The following is a 20,285-nucleotide window of genomic DNA, read 5'->3' as shown; positions in this document are numbered from 1 at the left end:
AAAAATCAAAAGAGGGAAAGCACATTAGACCATGCGAGCTAAATTTGTGATCGCACAAAATCAAGATGTTAGATTGATGCAGAAGACCACTCCGTTCCAAAGGGAAAGTTTTCATCTCACGAGTTTGGAGCAGAGGGCCCGTGGGGCAACATGGCCGAAGGTTAATTTTCTTTTCTATTGTTTTACTGTGATTTTCTCTCTTCCTTCTCCCCCTCCCCCTCTCCCACCCTTCTTTGCCCGTCCCCCCCTTCCCCTTTTTACCCCAATACTGAGCAATACCCCCACCCCCCGTCGCGCAGTGGGGCTTTCTGCAACCTATTGTTATAGATCTCCAAAAATGTTTTGTACCGCCCACACTGATTCACAACTTGAAAAGCTTTCAGGGGGCTATTGTTTGAATTGTTTGAGTGTGATTAAGCGCAGTTTCAGTTAGTGAGCCCGAGAAAACTTTTATACACCTGCCCCCTCCCCCATTCCACCCCAACTTTAATTGAAAGTTATTGGGGGGGAGGGGAATGCACATTGCAAGTAACCCTGGATTCAATGCTGCCGCATGTGCATTAACTAGTTCTAATCTTCTTCACGATTTCTTTCCTCCTCGTGCATGCCGGAAAGAATTAGTTTCTCTGAAAATTTCTTTTTATAAATGAGATCAGTGTTAAATCAGCAATATGCAAGTAAAGTATCGCATGCTCTACTGTAATATGTGGCTGAAAAACGGAGTTAAATGAAAAATTACACGTATGTACAGAAACGTGGAAGTTGTGATCGATAGAACGTTGTGGCTTCCTCCCTCCTCCGCTTCCCACTTTAACCCTTTAATTTATTTTCTGCAGAAAAAAGGAATCAACCATTTAGTAACTTCCCCCCCCATTTCCGCTCCCCACTCCCAAGCAGGTTTCCCCCACCCCCCTTTCAATGAACTGTTTGGGACTACTGACTAACTTGACTTTTTTGTCCTGTTCTACTCAGGCGGGGCAGGCAAAGGTGGTGGAGAAGAGCCCGGGAAGCTGCCAGAGCAGGCAGAGGACGAATCCCAGGTTTTGCACGGAACTGGCCACTGCAAGTGGTTCAACGTGCGAATGGGATTTGGATTCATCTCCATGATAAGCCGAGAGGGAAGCCCCTTGGATATTCCAGTCGATGTATTTGTACACCAAGTAAGCCAGACTGTGGTTTTTTTGTTTTTTGCTTCCCGTCTTTATCTTTTTCTATGTGGAGGAGCTGACCGGTAGTTTTGTCGACTGACTTAAAATAATGTGTCCTTCAAAATCTTTAAAATCACGAGTGATTGCAGCTTTTAGGGTGTGTGCATGGGCTCTTAACTGCGTGTCTTTTCCTAAACAGAAAATGAAATCTCTGAAATTTCAGTTCTGGGTGCTGGGTGACTTCAGTAATTTCCCCTCTTTGCACAGCGAAATTGTAGTGGTGTAGCTTCCGGTGTTACTGGTTACAATATTATGTGGCTTCTGTCTGGAAATGAGTGGGAAATGAATTAAGAAACAGTGATCATACTAAGTTAAAAAGAAAAAAAACACGCCAATTTGTTACTACAAGAATCTCTGGGTACCCTTATGTTAGATGTCTCTAATCACGGTAGCTTCCCCAATTATTTTATATTTGCCTGTAGTCATTTGTAGATTCAAGTTAAAATAATTTGATTTCACAGTAAAATAAAGTCGGACATCGTTGATCTAGTATGGATATGAAGAAATGCAGGAGAGGCTTTTTGGTAATCAAACATTTTAGAAACGTGCTTCGTGTAGGGCATAGGTCCAAGGATACTGTCTCTTTAAGAGACTGAACTCAAAAAAACATGTGGCCAGTGGCGGTTCTAGTTTGTGTGTTTAAAATGTACTAGTCGGCTACTTGGTGCACATTTTCCACCGTTGCTTATATTGTGTTGTAATTTTAAAAGATACTTAAATACCAAATATCGTGTCTTTTCTTCTCATTTTCGAAATTTTATCCAGAAACAAAATGAATACGTGTTCCCCTTTCACTCTTTACAGTAAAAAAGGTATCTACAAGTTTACAAGCTTGATTATTTCATCCAAAGAAGTTGGAGAAGTATAAATGATCTGTAATGAATTATTCGAAGTAAAGGGATTTAAGACTAAAGAGGTGTATTTTAGCTTGACATCTAAGTTAAAAAGAATTGAATGCATGGATATCAGTCCTACAGGTTGACTAACACAGATACATGAAGGAAATAGTGTATTTGGAAAAAAATTATGTTTTGATTGATGATATGTTGCATGTTCCTGGTAATAATTTACAACCTCCTTTCCTCCCTAAGGAATATCATCTTCAAATTAAGTATATAAACAATAGAAACATATGAAACCATTTTGTTTTGATCTGTTGTCCTGTGCTTGGTAGCTTCCTGACCTTGCTGTGTGGTGTGTTTTCCTTTCCTAAAGGCCTGGCTATCATTATTGGCTGTTTACATGTGGAAGGATCAGCATAATCTGTGAATTGAAACAGGGTTTAAATACATAAATAGAAGTCCACAGACAGGCTACTGGATTTTATGCCTCCTATTTTATATGGCAGAATGAAGCCACATTTTCTGCTTTTCTCCTCCCTACACAGAATGACTGAAATCATTGACAAATCCATTTTCTCTCAGGCTCTGGCTTTCCCCTCTTTGAACCTTCTTTAGGTTGTTAAATTGTTCTTTACAATCTCATAAATTTGTTTTATAGATGAATGAAAAAAAATAGCCCTTTTCTTCTTTGTCTTATCACACCTTGTTATAATTTGGTTTTCTATGTTTACCTTTTAATATATTCAAATATTAGACATTTTATTAACTGATATTAATGTTTAAAACAATGAGTCATCCAGTTTTAAGCTATTTCATGGTTACATGTTGATAAGCATTCCTATATCTACCAAATGAAGAAATGCTGTATTGCTGAAAAAGTTTTTTTTATATAGTGAACAGTTTCTAGAGTACAACATCATGTATTTACACATCATGTATTTACTAAAGAAGAGTATTAAAATGACGTATGTGATTAAAAAATGTCTCGTGTATTTTTCATAACAACAGTCTGGATATATTCTTAGGAAAAAGTATGTAAGAGTCAATAAAACTCAAGCATTAGTATTTTTGTGATGTAAGAAAAAACAGGGCAGTAATAATCTTTAAATTTAAAATTAAAAAGTGATATTTAAGAGCCTTTTTTAATGGTTATAGTATTTGTGTTTTAAAATATATTTATTTTTCTCCAGGGAAAATTATTTTGAATCAGTTTCTTTGTTATTGTTTCTGGTTTTGTTTCTTCCTGACTTTGATGCCTAGGTGAAGGGGTTTTTGTCTTATATTGATAACATATAAATTGCATATAACTCATGAATAATTATTTTGAGGAAGGCGGGATTCCACTGATTTCAGCCAGGCAATTGCAAGTAATTTGATGGCCATAATGATGTGTGTAGGTATCATGTGAGCATCACTTTACAAAGTCAGATTGTGTTTCATAACGATTTCATAAAAGTTTTTAAGACATTTAAAAAATTATTTCTTAGCTGCCATTTTTACTGTATGAGCATTTTTGAAAGCATACTAGATTTAATGTATAATTATAAATTAGACTTTTCCCAATTTTATGCATATTGTAATGAAAAGGCATCATAGATAATTAGGAATTTTAAATGTTTAACTGCAGTGGCATCTAACTATTATTTTAAATATGTGAAATAATGGAGTTTTTTGGACTGTTTAGAAGTACGTGTGTTATTGGAATTTTAGAAAAGTATTCTGAAACATGTTTTTAAGAGTATATATTCGGGGAAATAAAAAAACTGATTTTAGTTACTTTAATATTTAAAAATTCATGCCAAGGCACCCAGGATATTTTTTTCTCCTTTAAAAATATTGACTGCAAAGAACTGCACATCAAAAGCATTGTTGCTATGAAAATTAAGAGAATATATGAATGTGTTCTTAAAATAGAGCTGGACAGTTTTGGTTACATAATTCTGTTTAAAATTTATTGGCAACAATACAGTCAAACTTTGATTTAGTTTCTATTATGTCACCAAGTCCTGAAAAATAAACCCAAGACTTAGGTACTGTCCTTTCTCTATCTTCAGACTTGTTGATAAATATAATGAGACTGCTGTTTGAACAAGGTATGTGACCATTGGTTTAAAATGACTGTCCTCATTGGACTTCCTGATCATTTAAATAATCCTATTTTTATGGATTTGTAATGAATAGATGTATTTTGACACATGTTAATAGTGAAACATTGATAGCATTCAGTATTTTTTAAAACTTAACAAAAGGGTATAAATGTTATATTTGTCAATTTTGTCATAGTTTTTAAAAAATTTTTGATAATGATTTAATTTGTAAGTAGGATAAATTTGTAGAAATTTCTTACTTAAGCAAAGAGTGCAAAACAGAATTTTGTCTCTCAACTGAAGGAAGAATATAGATGGTTAATATAGATATGTAAGTATAGCTTCCTATTCAGGTTATGTCAAGTTATGTAAGTGCTAATAATTCGCACCCACAGTTAGATTGTAGAGTAACATGTTTAAGTTGCCTGGAAAGGTCTCTGTCAACTTTCTGAAATATTATAATTTTTTAATAAGACTTAATATGTGATGATATTTTTAAATGAATCACATGGTAATTAAATACTAGATCCTTTAAGAAGGAGGGCAGTATTACTCAATAACTACCTGTTGATGTTATTATGTAACTTTTTCTTTATGTAGATTTTTACGTTTATTTAAAGTCATTGCCTTAACTAATAAGATAAAATGATCATTTGAACTTTATTTTGTCCAGAGGAAGGATAGATTCCATTCTCCTTATTACCCTCTCTACAGCTCATTTGCATAATAATATTTTCTGGCTGAGATATATATTTGGGAGTTTTAGCCATCAACTAGGATACAAAGAATTTTTAACATAAATATTTCATTTGCTTCACAATTTATATAAGAATTTTTTTCGAAAATGACCATCATTTAGCTATTATCTCTTGGTTGGCTTCAATAGTATTTTAATTTGGTTTTGAAGTCTTTATTTACCTTTTAACTATTGATGTTTTCTTCTTATACTTTCTATTTCTGATTTATAGTTTGATGTTTATGGAGAATACAAATGCCTGTATTACAAAGATTTTATATATTTTATGTTCCTTTTATTACTTTGTTCAAAAACATTTGAAAGAATAATGGAAATAGAAGAAATAAGAGTAATTATTACAGTATATGATGTAAAAATATTTGAAGATGGCTAATATTTAAATATCTAAAAATTGAAATATTATACACAGTTCAACTGATGTAGGATAGAGTTCATGTCTCAGTGTTTTTAACATTAATTAGATACACAGTTATGAAAGTTAATTTACTACAGTGGGCTCATGTTTAAGGGTTTTTCATAATATTTAATTATTAATTTATTAGCCATATCACTGTTATAGTTTAGTATGAAAACATTTTCCTAACTCAGAATACATATGATTATTTTTATCCTTGGTGCTGTTGATAAATGTCACCATAAAAAATTACATATATTTAGATTGAAATCTTGGAAATTTAAAATGTGATCATGTAACAGTTATAGCTAATTTGTTAGTGAGTTATGCGTGTTAACATTTTAAAAATGTTTCCTAAAACTACCAAGTTTTCAAGATGAATTACCCAGTTGACCAATTTGGGAGAATCCCAGGTGAAATACTTTAAAGTTATTTAATCATAAAGTCACATTTAAAGCTATTTAAATAAAAATTTATAAGTCTTTAATTATTTTAAAAGATACTGGGTACTTGCCTTCTGGTTTTCAAATGGTGATCCATTTTTAGGACCTTTTATACTTCTAAAGTGATATTCTCATTTGGTTTAAACATGAAATGTGAATTGTGTACATAATTAAGACATTGTCTTTCCTCCTCATTTTGAGCAGTATTGCTGTAACTCTTAAATATTTCCCTCTTATTTTTGATGATTCTCCTTTTTTAAAAAGACCATTCACAACAAATGAAGGTGATAAATTGAAGAATTGTTTTTTAAACAAATATGTAAGTTGCAAGCCACTTATAAGTGTAGCATATAACATCTTTTAACCTATCTTTAACTCATCTCAGAGTTCTTGGGTTTCTTAAGAAATTAAAAACTTGTTTTGTTACCTGCCCTCAACATGCTAGGTCCTTTGTTGTAAATTTTTTTGCTTTTGACACCAAGGAACCCTAAAAGGGTTTGAATTTGAATTATCTTCCTGTTCAGAAATTACATAACTATTGCAGATAGTTTTGTATATCTTAACTGAGCAGTTTTATTGGTATTGGGAATTAAATTTGTAGTTAAAAATATGATGTACTGTAGTTTTTATTTCTAAATCAAGTATAACCTCAATAAATAAGGATATTTCTGAGTAATGAAACTGGAAAATTTTTACTTTAAATATGATATTTTGTAGACTTGGTTTGAAACTTAATATTGAGAAGTTTCTCCCTTGGAAGTTCAGTTTGTTCAGTATGTAATATGGCATTGTAACATACAGTCTGTACGAAACATTATTTGTATTCTTCTCAAATAATTTGATAACATTTTCTAATAATCAGAAAAATTGATAGCAGTAATATGTTAAAAACCAAATTGTAGATCAGTGGGAGTACATGTAGAAATGACCTTTTGAAGATTAATTGAGTAACAAAAGTGTTCATTGTGGTTACATTTTGATACATCAGAATTAATTTTATCTTCTATTTGGCAATAAATTAGATTATCTGATGATTGCCCCCCTTCCTATATCTAAATTTTGACAGTTTAGAAATGCTGTCTCAAATAAGTTTTATAGATAATTGATAGCTTTAGTCTTATATTTCTTTCTATAATCAACCATAAATTGGAATAAAAATACATAACTTTTGATGGGTTTTGAAGACTAGAGCTCTGTGTATAAACTGCCTACCAAGTATGTGTTGACTAAATAAACTAAAATGTAAATTAGTCTTTGTCACGATAAAATCTTGAGTAAGTTATATATATGATATGTAACTCAGTAGTATATATTTGTGGTCGAAAATTAAATTGGTATCTTTTATGTGCTCTCTGTCAAATTAGACAAAATGTATTGCATAATATTATAACTTAATTTTAATGACAGTGAACTGTAAGTCTTATTATTATTTTATGGTATACAGTATGGTTTAATATTGTTTAACACATCAGTATATAAACTTAAACTTGGACGTAATTTTGTGATGTTTTTGTTTTACTGCTAATGGTTTGTTGTATCATGAGGTTTTACCTGTGTATTCAGGTATACATATTCAGTTTGTATATTCTTCAGTGTAAGCTAAGGGGAAGATATGAAATATTGTCTTCAATAGACCTACTGTGATAATTTAATACCTATTGCTTTATTAATAATTATTTAATCCTCATGAGATACAATGGTATAGAGTCTGGTCAAATAGATCAGTGTTCAAATCCCAGTTTATTATGTTTGTAGGGCAAGTAAGTTACCTTGTCAATGTTTCAGTATCTTACAAAGGAGGGGACAAGAATGTACGGTCTTTGTATAGGGTTATTATGAGGATTAAATGTTATTACACATGTAAAGCATTAAACACAGAGCTGGGAAGATCATAAGGACTCAGCAGTGTTTGTACATAGTTATTATTACAAAGGAGATGTCACGTGGTAGAATGAGGGAGAAAATACCAGAAAGGAAGGTTTGAGTTTGGCTGTGCCACTTGGTGGAGTTCTTTATTTTGGCTAGTTGCTTCCAAGGAGCTTCAGTATTCTCATGGGTAAAATGTGGCAATAATAATTTTGGTCTCTATTTTTGAGGGGTGGGGTAAGGGTCAACTGAGGTAGCATACATGAAAATCATTTAAGAATTCTAATGATCCAGGTTTAGTTTTAGTCTTTATTTCAAGCACTGTATTTTTAGTAACATTTTCACCAAATAAATCATTGTTTTCAAAAGATACTAAGCTCACGTCAGTTTTTTTTGCCTTGTCAACTTAATTGAGGTATAATTTATATAGAATACAGTTCACCAAAGTATAAAATGAGATGAGTTTTTACACATTGTGTAACCACCACCGCCATCTTGATACAGAACATTTCATCACGCCAGAAAGATCCCTTGTGCCCATTTGTAGTCATCCTTGAAGAAAAAAAGGCTCCGTTGTCCTGTATGATATTGATGTCATATTAACTAATTAATTGCCCTGTTTTCTTTTAACTTTGTGTCTTTAGCTGTCAGAAATAATCCAGTATCCTTTATGAAATACATTCCACACTTATTTTATGTTCTTTGTTTGCTTTTGTTTATTTCTGCCAATGACCTTTTCCCCACCAGTAGTTTCTGTGCTAGGGAAAGTAAGATTAATTATAAAAAATTATACATTTCACTAATCTTCAGTCTTAATTTCATGTATCCTAATTGTACTTTTTTTCACACACATAAACTGCTTGCCTAAAGGACATAATTAAGCTTACTGATATTCATATTTCTTGTCAGAAATTTAATGGATTTCTTTCTCAACTGAGTTTTTGTATAGATATGCTTAGAGTTTTAAATCAGCAGGATGGCTGTATCCAAGTATTAACTTTTAAGAAAATGGTTATTCTAAGAAAAATTTATGGTTCAGTAAATTTATCTATTCAACTATTTTTTTAACTGATCACATACTAAGTGTAAAGACTTAATAAGAGTATTGCTCTCCAGATTGCTGTATGTTTTTCCTATTTTATTCCTTTTAGTAAACTTCTTAATAAGATTTTTCCAGTTAATTCACGTTCTTTTCATACCCGTTATGGAGCAGAGACTCATTTTGCCATGTACTATTCACTTTCTTTTTACAAGGTTTAATTGTGCTCCTCTACCCGTAATTTGGGTATAATTATGATGAAAAAACTGTTTGTTTTTAAACTTCTGAACCAAATGCAATGATTTCTCACAATCATTCTCATTCTCATAAGTCTTATGTAGTTTTCAGATTTCATGTGTAGAAACTAAACTATCTTTAGTATTGCTGAGAATCAGGTTATTTTATTGTGCTATTAATAATATGCTTAATCTTTACCAATTTTTGTTATAAGACACTTAAAAATCAAACCCCACTGAAATGTATTACCTTTGTTAATCTTAAAGGTAGCTTCTATTTTAAAATCTTGTATGTTTGCTAATAGCTAAAATATTTATTGTTTTATTCTATATTATATAAATACTCCTTGTAAATTTCAGATTGTACTTTGGCCTTCATCTGTTCATGACCATTTCTTAAGCTTTGTAAGCAATTCCCTAGGTCATTATTGGTAGAGACTAGAATGTTCCTAGCAACTATAGTTTCTAAATTTTTTTTACCTTAACATGTTTTCTTTCAAATGAATTATCTTTATCTTTAATTCAGTCTGTAACAGAAGTCTGACAACACAGGTTATATCTATCACTTTAAATACTTAATAGATCATTGATGTGTTGTAAAGCTTGGAATGAATCCCATCAACTTTTCTCTGAAGCTCAGATTTTTATAACACATCATTTTGCTTACAATATGGCAACACTGGTGCTTGGAAACTAATTCCACTTTTCAGCAACTCCTTTAAATAGATTAAATGATACTAGAGACGTGTACCTAACACAGTTAAGTGTAAGCCATACATTTAAAAAGATAAATGAATAAATCTTTTTCAATTTTAACAGAAAAAACAAAAAGCTTCTCTTTTTAGGATTGGTTAAACTGTGAGTCAGAATCGTAATCACAGTCTTGACCTCACTTTTTTTTGGGGGGTCTCTAATTAAAATTTTTAGTTGAATACTAAATCTCAGGACAGTTGGATTTGCATGTTTGCCCCTTTCACTGTTTCCTCCCCCATGCCATTGAAGAATTTTGAATGGGGAGGAATTTGCGCCCTTTGGCTCAGGTTGCAGACCCACTTGATCAAGCCAGAGAAGCCAGGGTCAGAACTATTCATTGCTTATCTTTTCCTTGGGCCACTTGTAAATCCTGCCTTTCTGCTCTGCAAAAAATCTCTTTATAGTAGACTTATAATAAAGTCTGGAGAATGAAAATAAGCCTAATAGTTGATGCTTGATTGTGAATCCACATGGGTTAATTTCACTTTTTTTGAAGTTTTTCATGGCATTACAGCGTATTTGATGTACATAATTTTGTTTAAATGCATGCTATTTCATTAGACATCAGAAAAGTATCCTCTTGGTAGTGAAAGTATGATATATAATATTATATCTCAGGTTGAGATTTAACACCCTTGAAATCTAGTAATTACTGTTAAGTAAATTAAATTAGTTAATTTGAATTAGATCTATTAAAAGCCCCAAAGTACTTTGTTTTTAAGTGCTTAATTTCTAGCATGTATGCTGACACTTAAAATTTGCCTGAATCAATTATATAGCCCAAGTTTATGAACTGTATCAATAATGGTGTAAAGACTTTAAATATAGACCCAGGTTTAAACAAACACAAAACACTTTGTTCTTATCTCAGCATCCCTTAAAAGTATACAGCTCTGGTTCAAGACCTCAGGACCACCCATCACCCTGGACATTGGATACTCCTATTTATTCAAGAAGCTTGTGAAGTATCTGTGTGTCAGTGGGGGGATGGTGTGTGTATCTGTGTAGGGAATCACAGTTAGGTGATTTTAACCCAACAAAACAGCACTATTGTTTATAAACTGAATTATGTTTCAGTATCTGTAGAATTTTCTAGTTGTAAAAAAACCTAATTTACATTAAATATGTGTTATTTTACACAAGTGCTGGTTGCAGTTTTCACATTTTTGATGCTTTCAGAAGGTTAGAGTGGGCGTCCATTAAGATTAACCTCAATCCATTACAGCTTTTTGGTTTGCAGGCCCCACCCATTGGCCTTGGATAGCTAATACCGAGCTTTTGTTTCTTCCTGTAGAAAGGAAAGGAAAGAAAACTGTTCTTTCTTTCTCATTGTGTAAGTCATGTGACTTCCCTATTAGTTAGTTACAGAGTTGAAATGAATCTCAAAATACTATCAAAAGTTATGTGGAGTATTTATTGAAATGTGCCCCTTATTTAATTCCTATGTTTTATGCATTAAAATATTTGTTTTGGATAACTATACCTTATTTTACATCCATGCAGTTTTTTAGGAAGCCAAAAAGATAACTAAATAGATTTTAAAAATAATACCAATCTTTTTATCTATATCATGGTAATTTGTTAGTTTACTCATTTTTCTCTCACTCATCTTGTAGCATCATTTGAGGTTTCTAAACTGTAGCTTATTTCTCAGAACTCACAGTGTAAAAAAAGTAGGAGTGGTATTTGGGATGATTTTAGCAAGGAAAATTTGCTGATAGCGAAAAAGAAATGTGTTATAGAACTGCATGTAAATACAAGAAGGAACTAATTGGGTATATTTCTTTTTGCTCCTCTTTTCTCTCACCTCTCTATAATAGTAAGCAGTGTGGCTAGCTGTTGGAAAATGTTATCCAGCTCTTAGAATATTTACGTTGATGTTTAGTCTCAATTTGGTGATTTAGTCATGATGTTACAATTTACTATTAAATTTTTAATCTTTAAAATTATTTTAATCTGTTTTTAAGCTGTTTTCCCAAACCTTTAAAATTTGAGTAAGCAGTAGACCTGTCCTCAAATAATAAATATAATAATTTTTTAAAAACAGTAGTTCTAAAAGAAATATCCTGTCGATGATTTTAAAAATATAATGTACTTTGAGAGTGATATTTCCCTGCAAATAAGTATTTTTAAGACGTCTAAGAAGAATCCTGTGTTTTAAAATCCTGTATGCATTTTTATTTAAAATGTGTTTCAATAAAATACGTTCTTACATAAAAGCATTTTTTCTCACATTTTGTCATAGTCTAATAAATTTTTAAAAGGCAGTGATATTTAATGCTATGATTTTGCTATTATCCAAAGTTATTTGGTTAGTTAAGATTTTTTAATATGAAAATTTCGTGAAGTTTATGTAGAAAAGCTACTTAAGTTTAATAATACTGGGTTATCAATTTGTAAATAACCAGGATCTGGTTTGAAGTCAGTAATGTGCTTGTCCATGTTTTCATTGGCATTAAAATTCATAGTAAGTGATTTATTTTGCATGTGCTTTACAATTGAATATTTGAACTTCCAATTATTTCATTAATGTTACTTTTAAATATTTATTGATATTTTATTTAATGTTTATAAATTGCCACTAAAACTTTCCTTTGAAATAAGGTTTAAGATACTAAATCTTTCGAATTTGTGATACTCCTTTATTTACTATTTGGATAACAAAGTATTCATAAAACACCAGCAATCTATTTTTAAGTATTTGAATTAGTACTGGCATTTTTTGGTTGAAATAATCCATTTAGTATCTTAGTGTCACTCTGAATTTAACATAAAAGATTAAGAAATAAAGACTAGTTAAAAAAGATTACTACCAGGTTTTTCTGTGTAACATGCTTTTTTTAAACTTTGATATCAGAAAGTGTAAAGTTGGTTGCTTTTCCCTTTATCATTTATTTTCCTCCTGCTAAAGTTTTCTTTTACTTGTATGGAGAAATGTCATATTTAAATGAATTTAGATGACTCTAAGTCTCTTCATGTTTAGTCAGAAGTATTAATACAAGGTTTATTTTGAGGGAGTAATACCACCTGGGATATTGCTACTTGTTTTCATGAGGGTTATTGTAAATATATGATGAGTCACTTGATTTCTGGACTTTTTTCTCCTAAAATAAACTTTATAGTAAATGGGAAATGATTTTTCAAATTGTTGAAATATCTAAAGGTCCAAGTAAACAGGGACATTTGTTTCAGTACACGTTCTTTAAGGTATTTTCTTTTAAAGATATTCTAATATAAAAAAATCTTAATATGTAACCTTTGGGAAGTTGTCTTCTTAGTTATTGACCACTTTTCCTGATTCTCTGCCTTTATTTTTAAAGTATCTGGTCACTATTAAGTCATTAATATTCCTAAAGGTAATCCATAATGCCCTATGAGATTCAGTGTTGAACATTTATTCAAATTTACAAAATTCAAATGATTTTTATGAATATCTCCTAAGACATAGGATAATGTCTTCAGAGTAAGATTTTGACAGAATAGAATTCATTATTTTGATATACATGTATAGATTTCCATTTTTAGCTGTAAATTGAAAAAATAAATTACCCCAATTATTAAAGTTTTATGTTGTCCCAAAATGATTCCCTGCCCTAACATTATTTGATCTGCCACCAGGAATTATTACTGCCTTAAGTGGTCTCTCTTTAGTGTCCGCCACCCTTTTTTCCCCTCCCCCACTCCCCTTCGGGAAGGAAGCCTGGGGCCCTGGCTCTAGAGATACCAGGAAAAGCAATCACTCAGCAGAAAGTGTCTGTCTTTAGCAGAAGTATCATCCCTTGGAGAAGCGTGTAGTTGAGAAGAGGTTAACAACAGATTAATTAGAGTTTATCAAATTTGCTTCACATTCATTTAGAATACATTTTTGGTACAGCTGGATATTGTGGTGTTATGAAAAAAAAAGTCAACTTCGTCTGTTTCAGGCATTAGCAAAGTCAAATTTAGTCCTTCACCACTTTTCTTTTGATTAAATCTTATACTGTTTGTAAAGGGTGTTGCCAATGGTTTTCCTAACTTTGAAGAGGAGAGTGAGTTCTGAATGAAAACCATGAGTGGTTAGGTAATTTTAACGTTTCTTAACACTTAATGATTATTTGAAGTATTTTCCTAGATTTCCAAAAGGAAGTATATATGAAATGTTTGACTCAATGTCAGTTGTCATCTAAAGATAATGTTTGCATGTCTAGCACATTTTTGCCTAGAAGGCTTATAAACCACAAACTGACTCATAAAGTAGGCTAACAGTGAAAATAAACTGATACTGATAGATCTAGAAACGTTTTAATTATTTACTTCCTTAGATTGTTCGTAAAGTGCTTTTTTTGTTGGTTTCAGGTTGAGTAAGGAAATGCAGATTTAGTAGGGTAAACACTGTAAATTTTGGCATAAGCTTGCTGAAAGGCCCAAATTTCTTTGTGCTATAGATACTTGGGCCAGCATTTCTTCATCTTAAAGGGCAATCCCTGTTCTTAGCTCCACATGTGTTTTAAGTCTCTCATACTTTTGACCCTTTGAAAAAATTAAGCAGCATGGCCATGGAATCTCACAATGAACTTAAAGAGGATTTTAGAAGTTATAGTTAATGTCTGAAAGATATAAATAATATAATAAATAATATTGTGTAATACTTATGTTTTATAGAGTAAATCAAAGATGTTTTGAAATTTTTGAATGTTGTTTACTGAAAGGACAAATACAAAAGTAAAATTTCATGCATATTTCAAATAATGTAAAAATGATGAGTATAAGTGAAATTTTGGTAGAATAACTTGAAAAAGACAGAATATAATCATATATTCCTTTCTGTTAGTCTAGCCCCTCTCCAGATCAACAGACACTTGTATTTGGTTTGTTATAGCCACTGCTGATGCTAAGTTCCCACTACTAACATTCCCTGGGGATAGACCCAAGTTTACCATCATTTGATCCTGTCTTCCCATCATCCAGACTCCCCTGTATCAAGGTTTCTATTCGGCCAACACAAGAGACTGTTCAGCTACAGCCAATCAATATTGTAGCAATGACAGTGATTATGACTTCAATAATAACAGAATGATAATAGTATCATGTAATTTTATAGTGTTTGCATGTGCAAGGTACCATGCTAAGCATTTTACATCCATTAAATTTTCTCAAGTCTGAAGGATAGTTACTATTATTGTCTTATATTTACAGATGAAAAAAATAATCTTAGAATTGCCTAATTTACACATTTGAGCCAGTAGTATGACTCCAGAGCAGTGCTCTTGACTCTCTGGGTTCCAGCCACATTTTTATTTGTTTTAATTTTATATTGATGTGCTTAGATTATGCCAAGTGCTTCAGTTTCAATTGTGAGCCACAAGCAGACAGGGATTCTGATTCTGACTTCACAAATTTAAAGAACAGTAAGGGAGACAGACGATCAGACCACATAAATTAAAGTAAAATAAAAACCACAGTGAGTGCCTTGAAGAAAAGGCACATGGTCCTGTGAGTATATAATTGTGAGGGCTCTAACCTAGTTTCAGGGTCAGGATGACTACTTTGGGGTAGTAAATTTGTGATGAGAGTAGAAAAATTAGTAAATAATGAATAAGGAAAAGAATATTCCAACAGAGGAAGGGAGAATGTAGAGAGGCAGGAGGGAAAATGAACATTAGCTTTACAATGTGTTAGGATTGAGCGACTGAACTGACTGACTGACTGACTGAATATCCGGTCCCTGTCTTTAAGAACCTTGCAGTTAGGGGCATTTGTGTGTATGTGTGTGTTGTGTGTGTGACCAGTGGTCACCACAGAGTGATAAGTGCTAGGATAAGAGCATTAAGGCATTGCCTGTGCTTTTAGTAGTGAGAAAAGCTTAATGAAAGAAAAGGCCATTTGAGATTTGCTGTGGAAATATCTAGGAACTTAGTAGCCTGGGAGGGCATTTTGCATCATACTTGTGCAGAGATGAGAAGTGAAAGAGCCTCTACAGGCCAGTGTGTAGGTAGGGTGCCAGATGCTTGCTGGGTGGAAGGAATAGGCAAAGGGCATGGTGGAACTGTGCTGGAGGATGAAACTCTCAGGCCTGGGTGGGCCAGCTAGAGATTAGGCAGGTTTATCCATTGGTCCTCACCTTAAACATTGCTATTTATGAATTTCTTTAAAGTACTCCTGCCCCCCAAAGCTCCATTGGCTATTTGTTTTTAAATATAATTTAGATTTTTTAGCCAGGCATTCCAGCTCTTCATGACCTGATTGAATCTACTTTTACAGTCTTTCTTGCTATACTTATTTAAATTGTTGTCTTTGTCAAGTCACAACGTAGCCTATGTGTCTTTGCCTCTTCTTCTTGGCACAAACAATACTGTCTTCCCCCTAAATTCCTTCCTGTATTCGCCTTTGGAAATTCTTGCCATCTTTGAAAATCCAGCCCCAAATTCAGATCCTTCTTTTGCTGAAGACTTTCCTCATCATTCTAGCTAGAATTGCTTGCTTACTTGTTAAAACTTCAAAACTCTGTTTGTCATAGATTGTCTTCTGTTAAATTTTGTTGTGTCTCTGAGTAAATTGTAAACTCGAGTAGAATTATCTTACCAAATTTTGTATTTTGTGCAGTATAATGCTTTTCATAATTCATACACAAAAATATTTCTTGAACATTAAAAAAGTATAATACATTAGGAACATTTCCCCTATCTTCCATTGAATAAAAGACATGGATGTTATTGAAGAAAGCATATGTAAACTCTTCTTTAAGAAAACCTAGTGTTCAACTTATATTTGCTTCCCTTTTAATATCACTCTTACCTGTTCATTATGCATCAATTTATACATGGTAAACTCTGCTTTTGTGGGCCCAGAACACTTTGGGGCTTCTGCCCCTCTCTTTTTTTTTAGCAGAAAAGATGGTAGCTTCTGTGCTGCATTTATTGCCACAGTTTATTGCTAAGTCTAAAATGTCTGCAGTATATTGGAGGGGAAGGACTTATGTGTCAACATTCTCTATGTAAATCCAAAGAGCTTGAACTTTATTCTTTTTCCCTGGGTAAATCTTCCACTGGTGACAATTCCTTTCATATATACTGATTTCCAGTCTGGAGAACATGCCTTTCCCACTTCTCCCTATCGCAAACATTCACCAAAGTGCTTTAGTTGGCTAGGAAAAGTTAGTGTCATTTCTGACTCATGTCTCTTCTTTATCCTTCACGTCCAACCAGTAATTGTTGTTGCTGCTTTTATAATCGCAAAATGTCACACAACTTCCTATCATCTGTACTTGAGATCTTAATGATCAGAACCCAGCCCTGGTTAGCTGCCTAGGTTTCATACCTAAAAGAGCAAAGACCTGAAAGTTAGGCAAATCAGAGAAAGAAGCTTTGGAATTAGACAGGTGAAACTGCAGTACTTTGGCCACCTCATGCGACAGGTTGACTCACTGGAAAAGACTCTGATGCTGGGAGGGATTGGGGGTAGGAGGAGATGGGGACGACAGAGAATGAGATGGCTGGATGGCATCACCGACTCGATGGACATGAGTTTGAGTGAACTCCGGGAGTTGGTGATGGACAGGGAGGCCTGGCGTGCTGTGATTCATGGGGTCGCGGAGAGTCGGACACGACTGAGCGACTGAACTGAACTGAACTGAAGTCAAGGCTATGGTTTTTCCAGTGGTCTTGTATGGATGTGAGAGTTGGACTGGGAAGAAAGCTGATCACCAAAGAATTGATGCTTTTGAACTGTGGTGTTGGAGAAGACTCTTGAGAGTCCCTTGGACTCCAAGGAGATCCAACCAGTCCATCCTAGAGGAGATCAGTCCTGGGTGTTCATTGAAAGGACTAATGCTAAAGCTGAAACTCCAATACTTTGGCCAGCTCATGTGAAGAGTTGACTCATTGGAAAAGACGCTGATGCTGGATGGGATTGGAGCCGGGAGGAGAAGGGGACGACAGAGAATGAGGTGGCTGGATGGCATCACCGACTCGATGAAATAAGTTTGGGTAAACTCCGGGAGTTGGTGATGGACAGGGAAGCCTGGCGTGCTGTGATTCATGGGGTCTCAAAAGAGTCGGACACGACTGAACAACTGAAGTGACTGACTGAAGATACGATGTTGAGGTCTTTCTTCCATTGGTGAGCTTTTGCAAGTAGATCGCTTTCCAGAGGGGACTTGGTGGTAGGCAGTCTTCATCAGGACTTAGCTCCATCAGTTCATTCAACAGATTGAACACCTAGTATGTGAGATATAGCAATGAACAGAAGATGAACAGAAATACCTTTTTCATGCACTAACTCCTATTCCCCTGCCTCTTTTTTATTCTTCTGTTTTCACTGTAAAAAATAGGGACGTAGACTAACAATACTCAGTACAAAATATGGTATCTCTAAGAAATTCCATAGTAATATTTGAACTCTGGAAAACAATCTTAGGAGAATTGGCACATGTGCATTAAAAAAGGTTTTATTTTGGGAGAAAAGAAAAAAATTAAAATAACACATATGAGATGATGGTTGTAAGTCTGAATTAATTATATTGAGGTACATATAGTATTATTCTTAATAAAGAGAAGTAGAGGTTAATGATTCACAGCAGGATTTCTCAATCTTAGCACTTTGGGCCAAGTTGGAGCTTTGGGGCCAGATAATTCTTCGTTGTGAGAGTTTATCCTTTGCTTTATAGATTATGTAGCAATATCTCTGACCTCTATGCACTAGATACGAGGAACACACCTCCCCAGTTGCGTTAACCAAAAACATCTCTCATCATTGCCAAATGTCCCCTGGAGGACAAATTGCCCCTATTTGAGAACCTCTGATTAAATGACTTTGTTAAGTGCTTTACTAAATATCTAATGTTTCATAATTATTATCTGTAGTCTTTTGTTTGTACAGAATTAGTCTAAATGATTTTAGAGGGCCTGAACATTTGGGATAAGACCAATACATTCATATTTAAATAACAGTGTGAACTGAAAACTAAATATAAAACATTCTAACATTTTATTTTCAGAATGTCATATTGTATCATTCTGAGGATAAATGTCGTATATGTTGACTATGGGAAATTTAGACAAAGGAAAGTATAATAAGAATCACCCATTATCTCACCATCCAGAGCTAACCACTGCTTACCTTTCATTTATTTTTTTATGCTATTTACTGGGAAAAAAAAAATTTAATTTTTTTTTTGCAAATGGGGAAAATAACTTTCAGTTGTCAAATTACTGGCAATTTAAATTAGAGAAATTTTAAACTAATTAAGCTATAATAGGAAAATAAATTTATGAATTAATATAGAAAATTTTGTCATCTGGGAAAATTCAGTAAAAAATCAATGGCATTATATTAATATGTCTTAATTTTTGCATGCTAAATATAGAAAGTATTGGTATGTTCTATTTATTTTGTATAAAAATTTAGAAGGTCTTTATTAAATCGTTGACTAGTTTTCAGTTTTATAGGCAAGTTAATATTTTTTTCTCCTAGCTGATATGGAATTCAATTCTGCTAATTATATTTAGAGATGACTTTCATTTTAAAGTATACTATTTGAATTCTGTAATTTAGTATCTTAAATTTTTAAAGTAAAATTCTATGAAAGAATCGTTACTAAAATTTATCAGTTTGTACACACTTTGATGAATCTATATATATAACAAGCATATTAAGTACCTTGTTAGTGTTATATGCAGTTGAGAGAAGGTGAGTTTTTATTTCTTTCAGAAAGGAAGATGTTTGGCCACAGAGCAAAGAGTAAGAAAACATTCTTGGCAAGAAAACTAATGCAGATAGTCAAAGGTAAAAACTGTCCTTATTTTGAGTTTGAAAATTTTTATATATGACATAGGGAGTTCCCTGGAGCCCCTCTCAACTTGAAATTCCCAAATTGGTTTCAAAGATGCACAAAAGATTCCTTTTTTATGCTCAGAGGATTATATACTGACCTAGTTTTCAGTGGCAAATATACTTTAGGTCTGTCTGGCACTATAGGAATTAAAAACCTATATTAAAGGAACCTATAGTAATTTTCACTTAATATGAAAGGAAATAGCCTTTATTGTACCCTCTTTATATGTTTGTTTCTCAACAGCGATTGATTCATTATCTGCTCATCCACATATCTGTTAGTTGTCACCCATGTATCTTTAATCATTGAGATTCCCCTTCTACACTCAGATTGGATTAACATTTTCATATTGTGTGCACTTAAATTGTTGGCTAGGCTACTCATTTTCTCAACACAACCACGAGGAACAGTTGTGCTGAGAAATCTAATGTCCATCCTTAGTCTAATGTCAGTAATTTTGTTCCTACTACATATTCAAAGGCACGCTTGTTGCTATCAGTTTCTGCTATGGATTTCATGCTGTAAATTTTCTCTTGTCTCCTGAATTATTTGGCCTATTCTCAAGATAAATGCTAATCAGAATGGAGGTTGGACTTCACAATACGTTCGGGAACATCTTATTTAGCTAATAAAAAGAAAGCACCACAAAGGATCCTGGATATATTCTTTCTCATTTTAAAAAATTCACCTTAGCTTTTGCTTTCTTTGTGCTATTATTTTCCCCATCTCTCCTAAAATACTGCTGTTTTGACATCTTTCACTCATTTTGCTCCTCTCACCGTGTTGTATGTGTGTGTTTCTCCTCTTGCTCAATTTCCACCCCCACTCTCTCTTCCTGGTGTAAAGAGC

At 33.1% G+C, this 20,285-nt stretch overlaps 1 protein-coding gene across 3 annotated transcripts in view; it reads left to right on the top strand.

The window, feature by feature from the left end:
- Positions 1 to 20,285, top strand: part of LIN28B (lin-28 RNA binding posttranscriptional regulator B) — a 125,029-nt gene that overhangs the window by 7,078 nt on the left and 97,666 nt on the right. For 2 of the 3 annotated variants that reach the window (XM_088840931.1, XM_055433474.1), the window contains exon 2: positions 973 to 1,160. In XM_088840931.1, the coding sequence (XP_088697057.1) occupies positions 973 to 1,160 (188 nt within the window). Of the gene's footprint in view, positions 1 to 150; positions 161 to 972; positions 1,161 to 20,285 lie in introns of those variants that run through there. The other variant, XM_088840932.1, reaches the window with a different exon arrangement.

Source organism: Moschus berezovskii, chromosome 10, assembly GCF_049115385.1.
Source record: "Moschus berezovskii isolate FMDL1 chromosome 10, NW_MosBer_1.0, whole genome shotgun sequence".
Lineage (NCBI taxonomy): Eukaryota > Metazoa > Chordata > Mammalia > Artiodactyla > Moschidae > Moschus > Moschus berezovskii.
The sequence above is the reverse complement of the archived record's forward strand: the minus strand, read 5'-3'. Positions and strand labels throughout refer to the sequence as shown.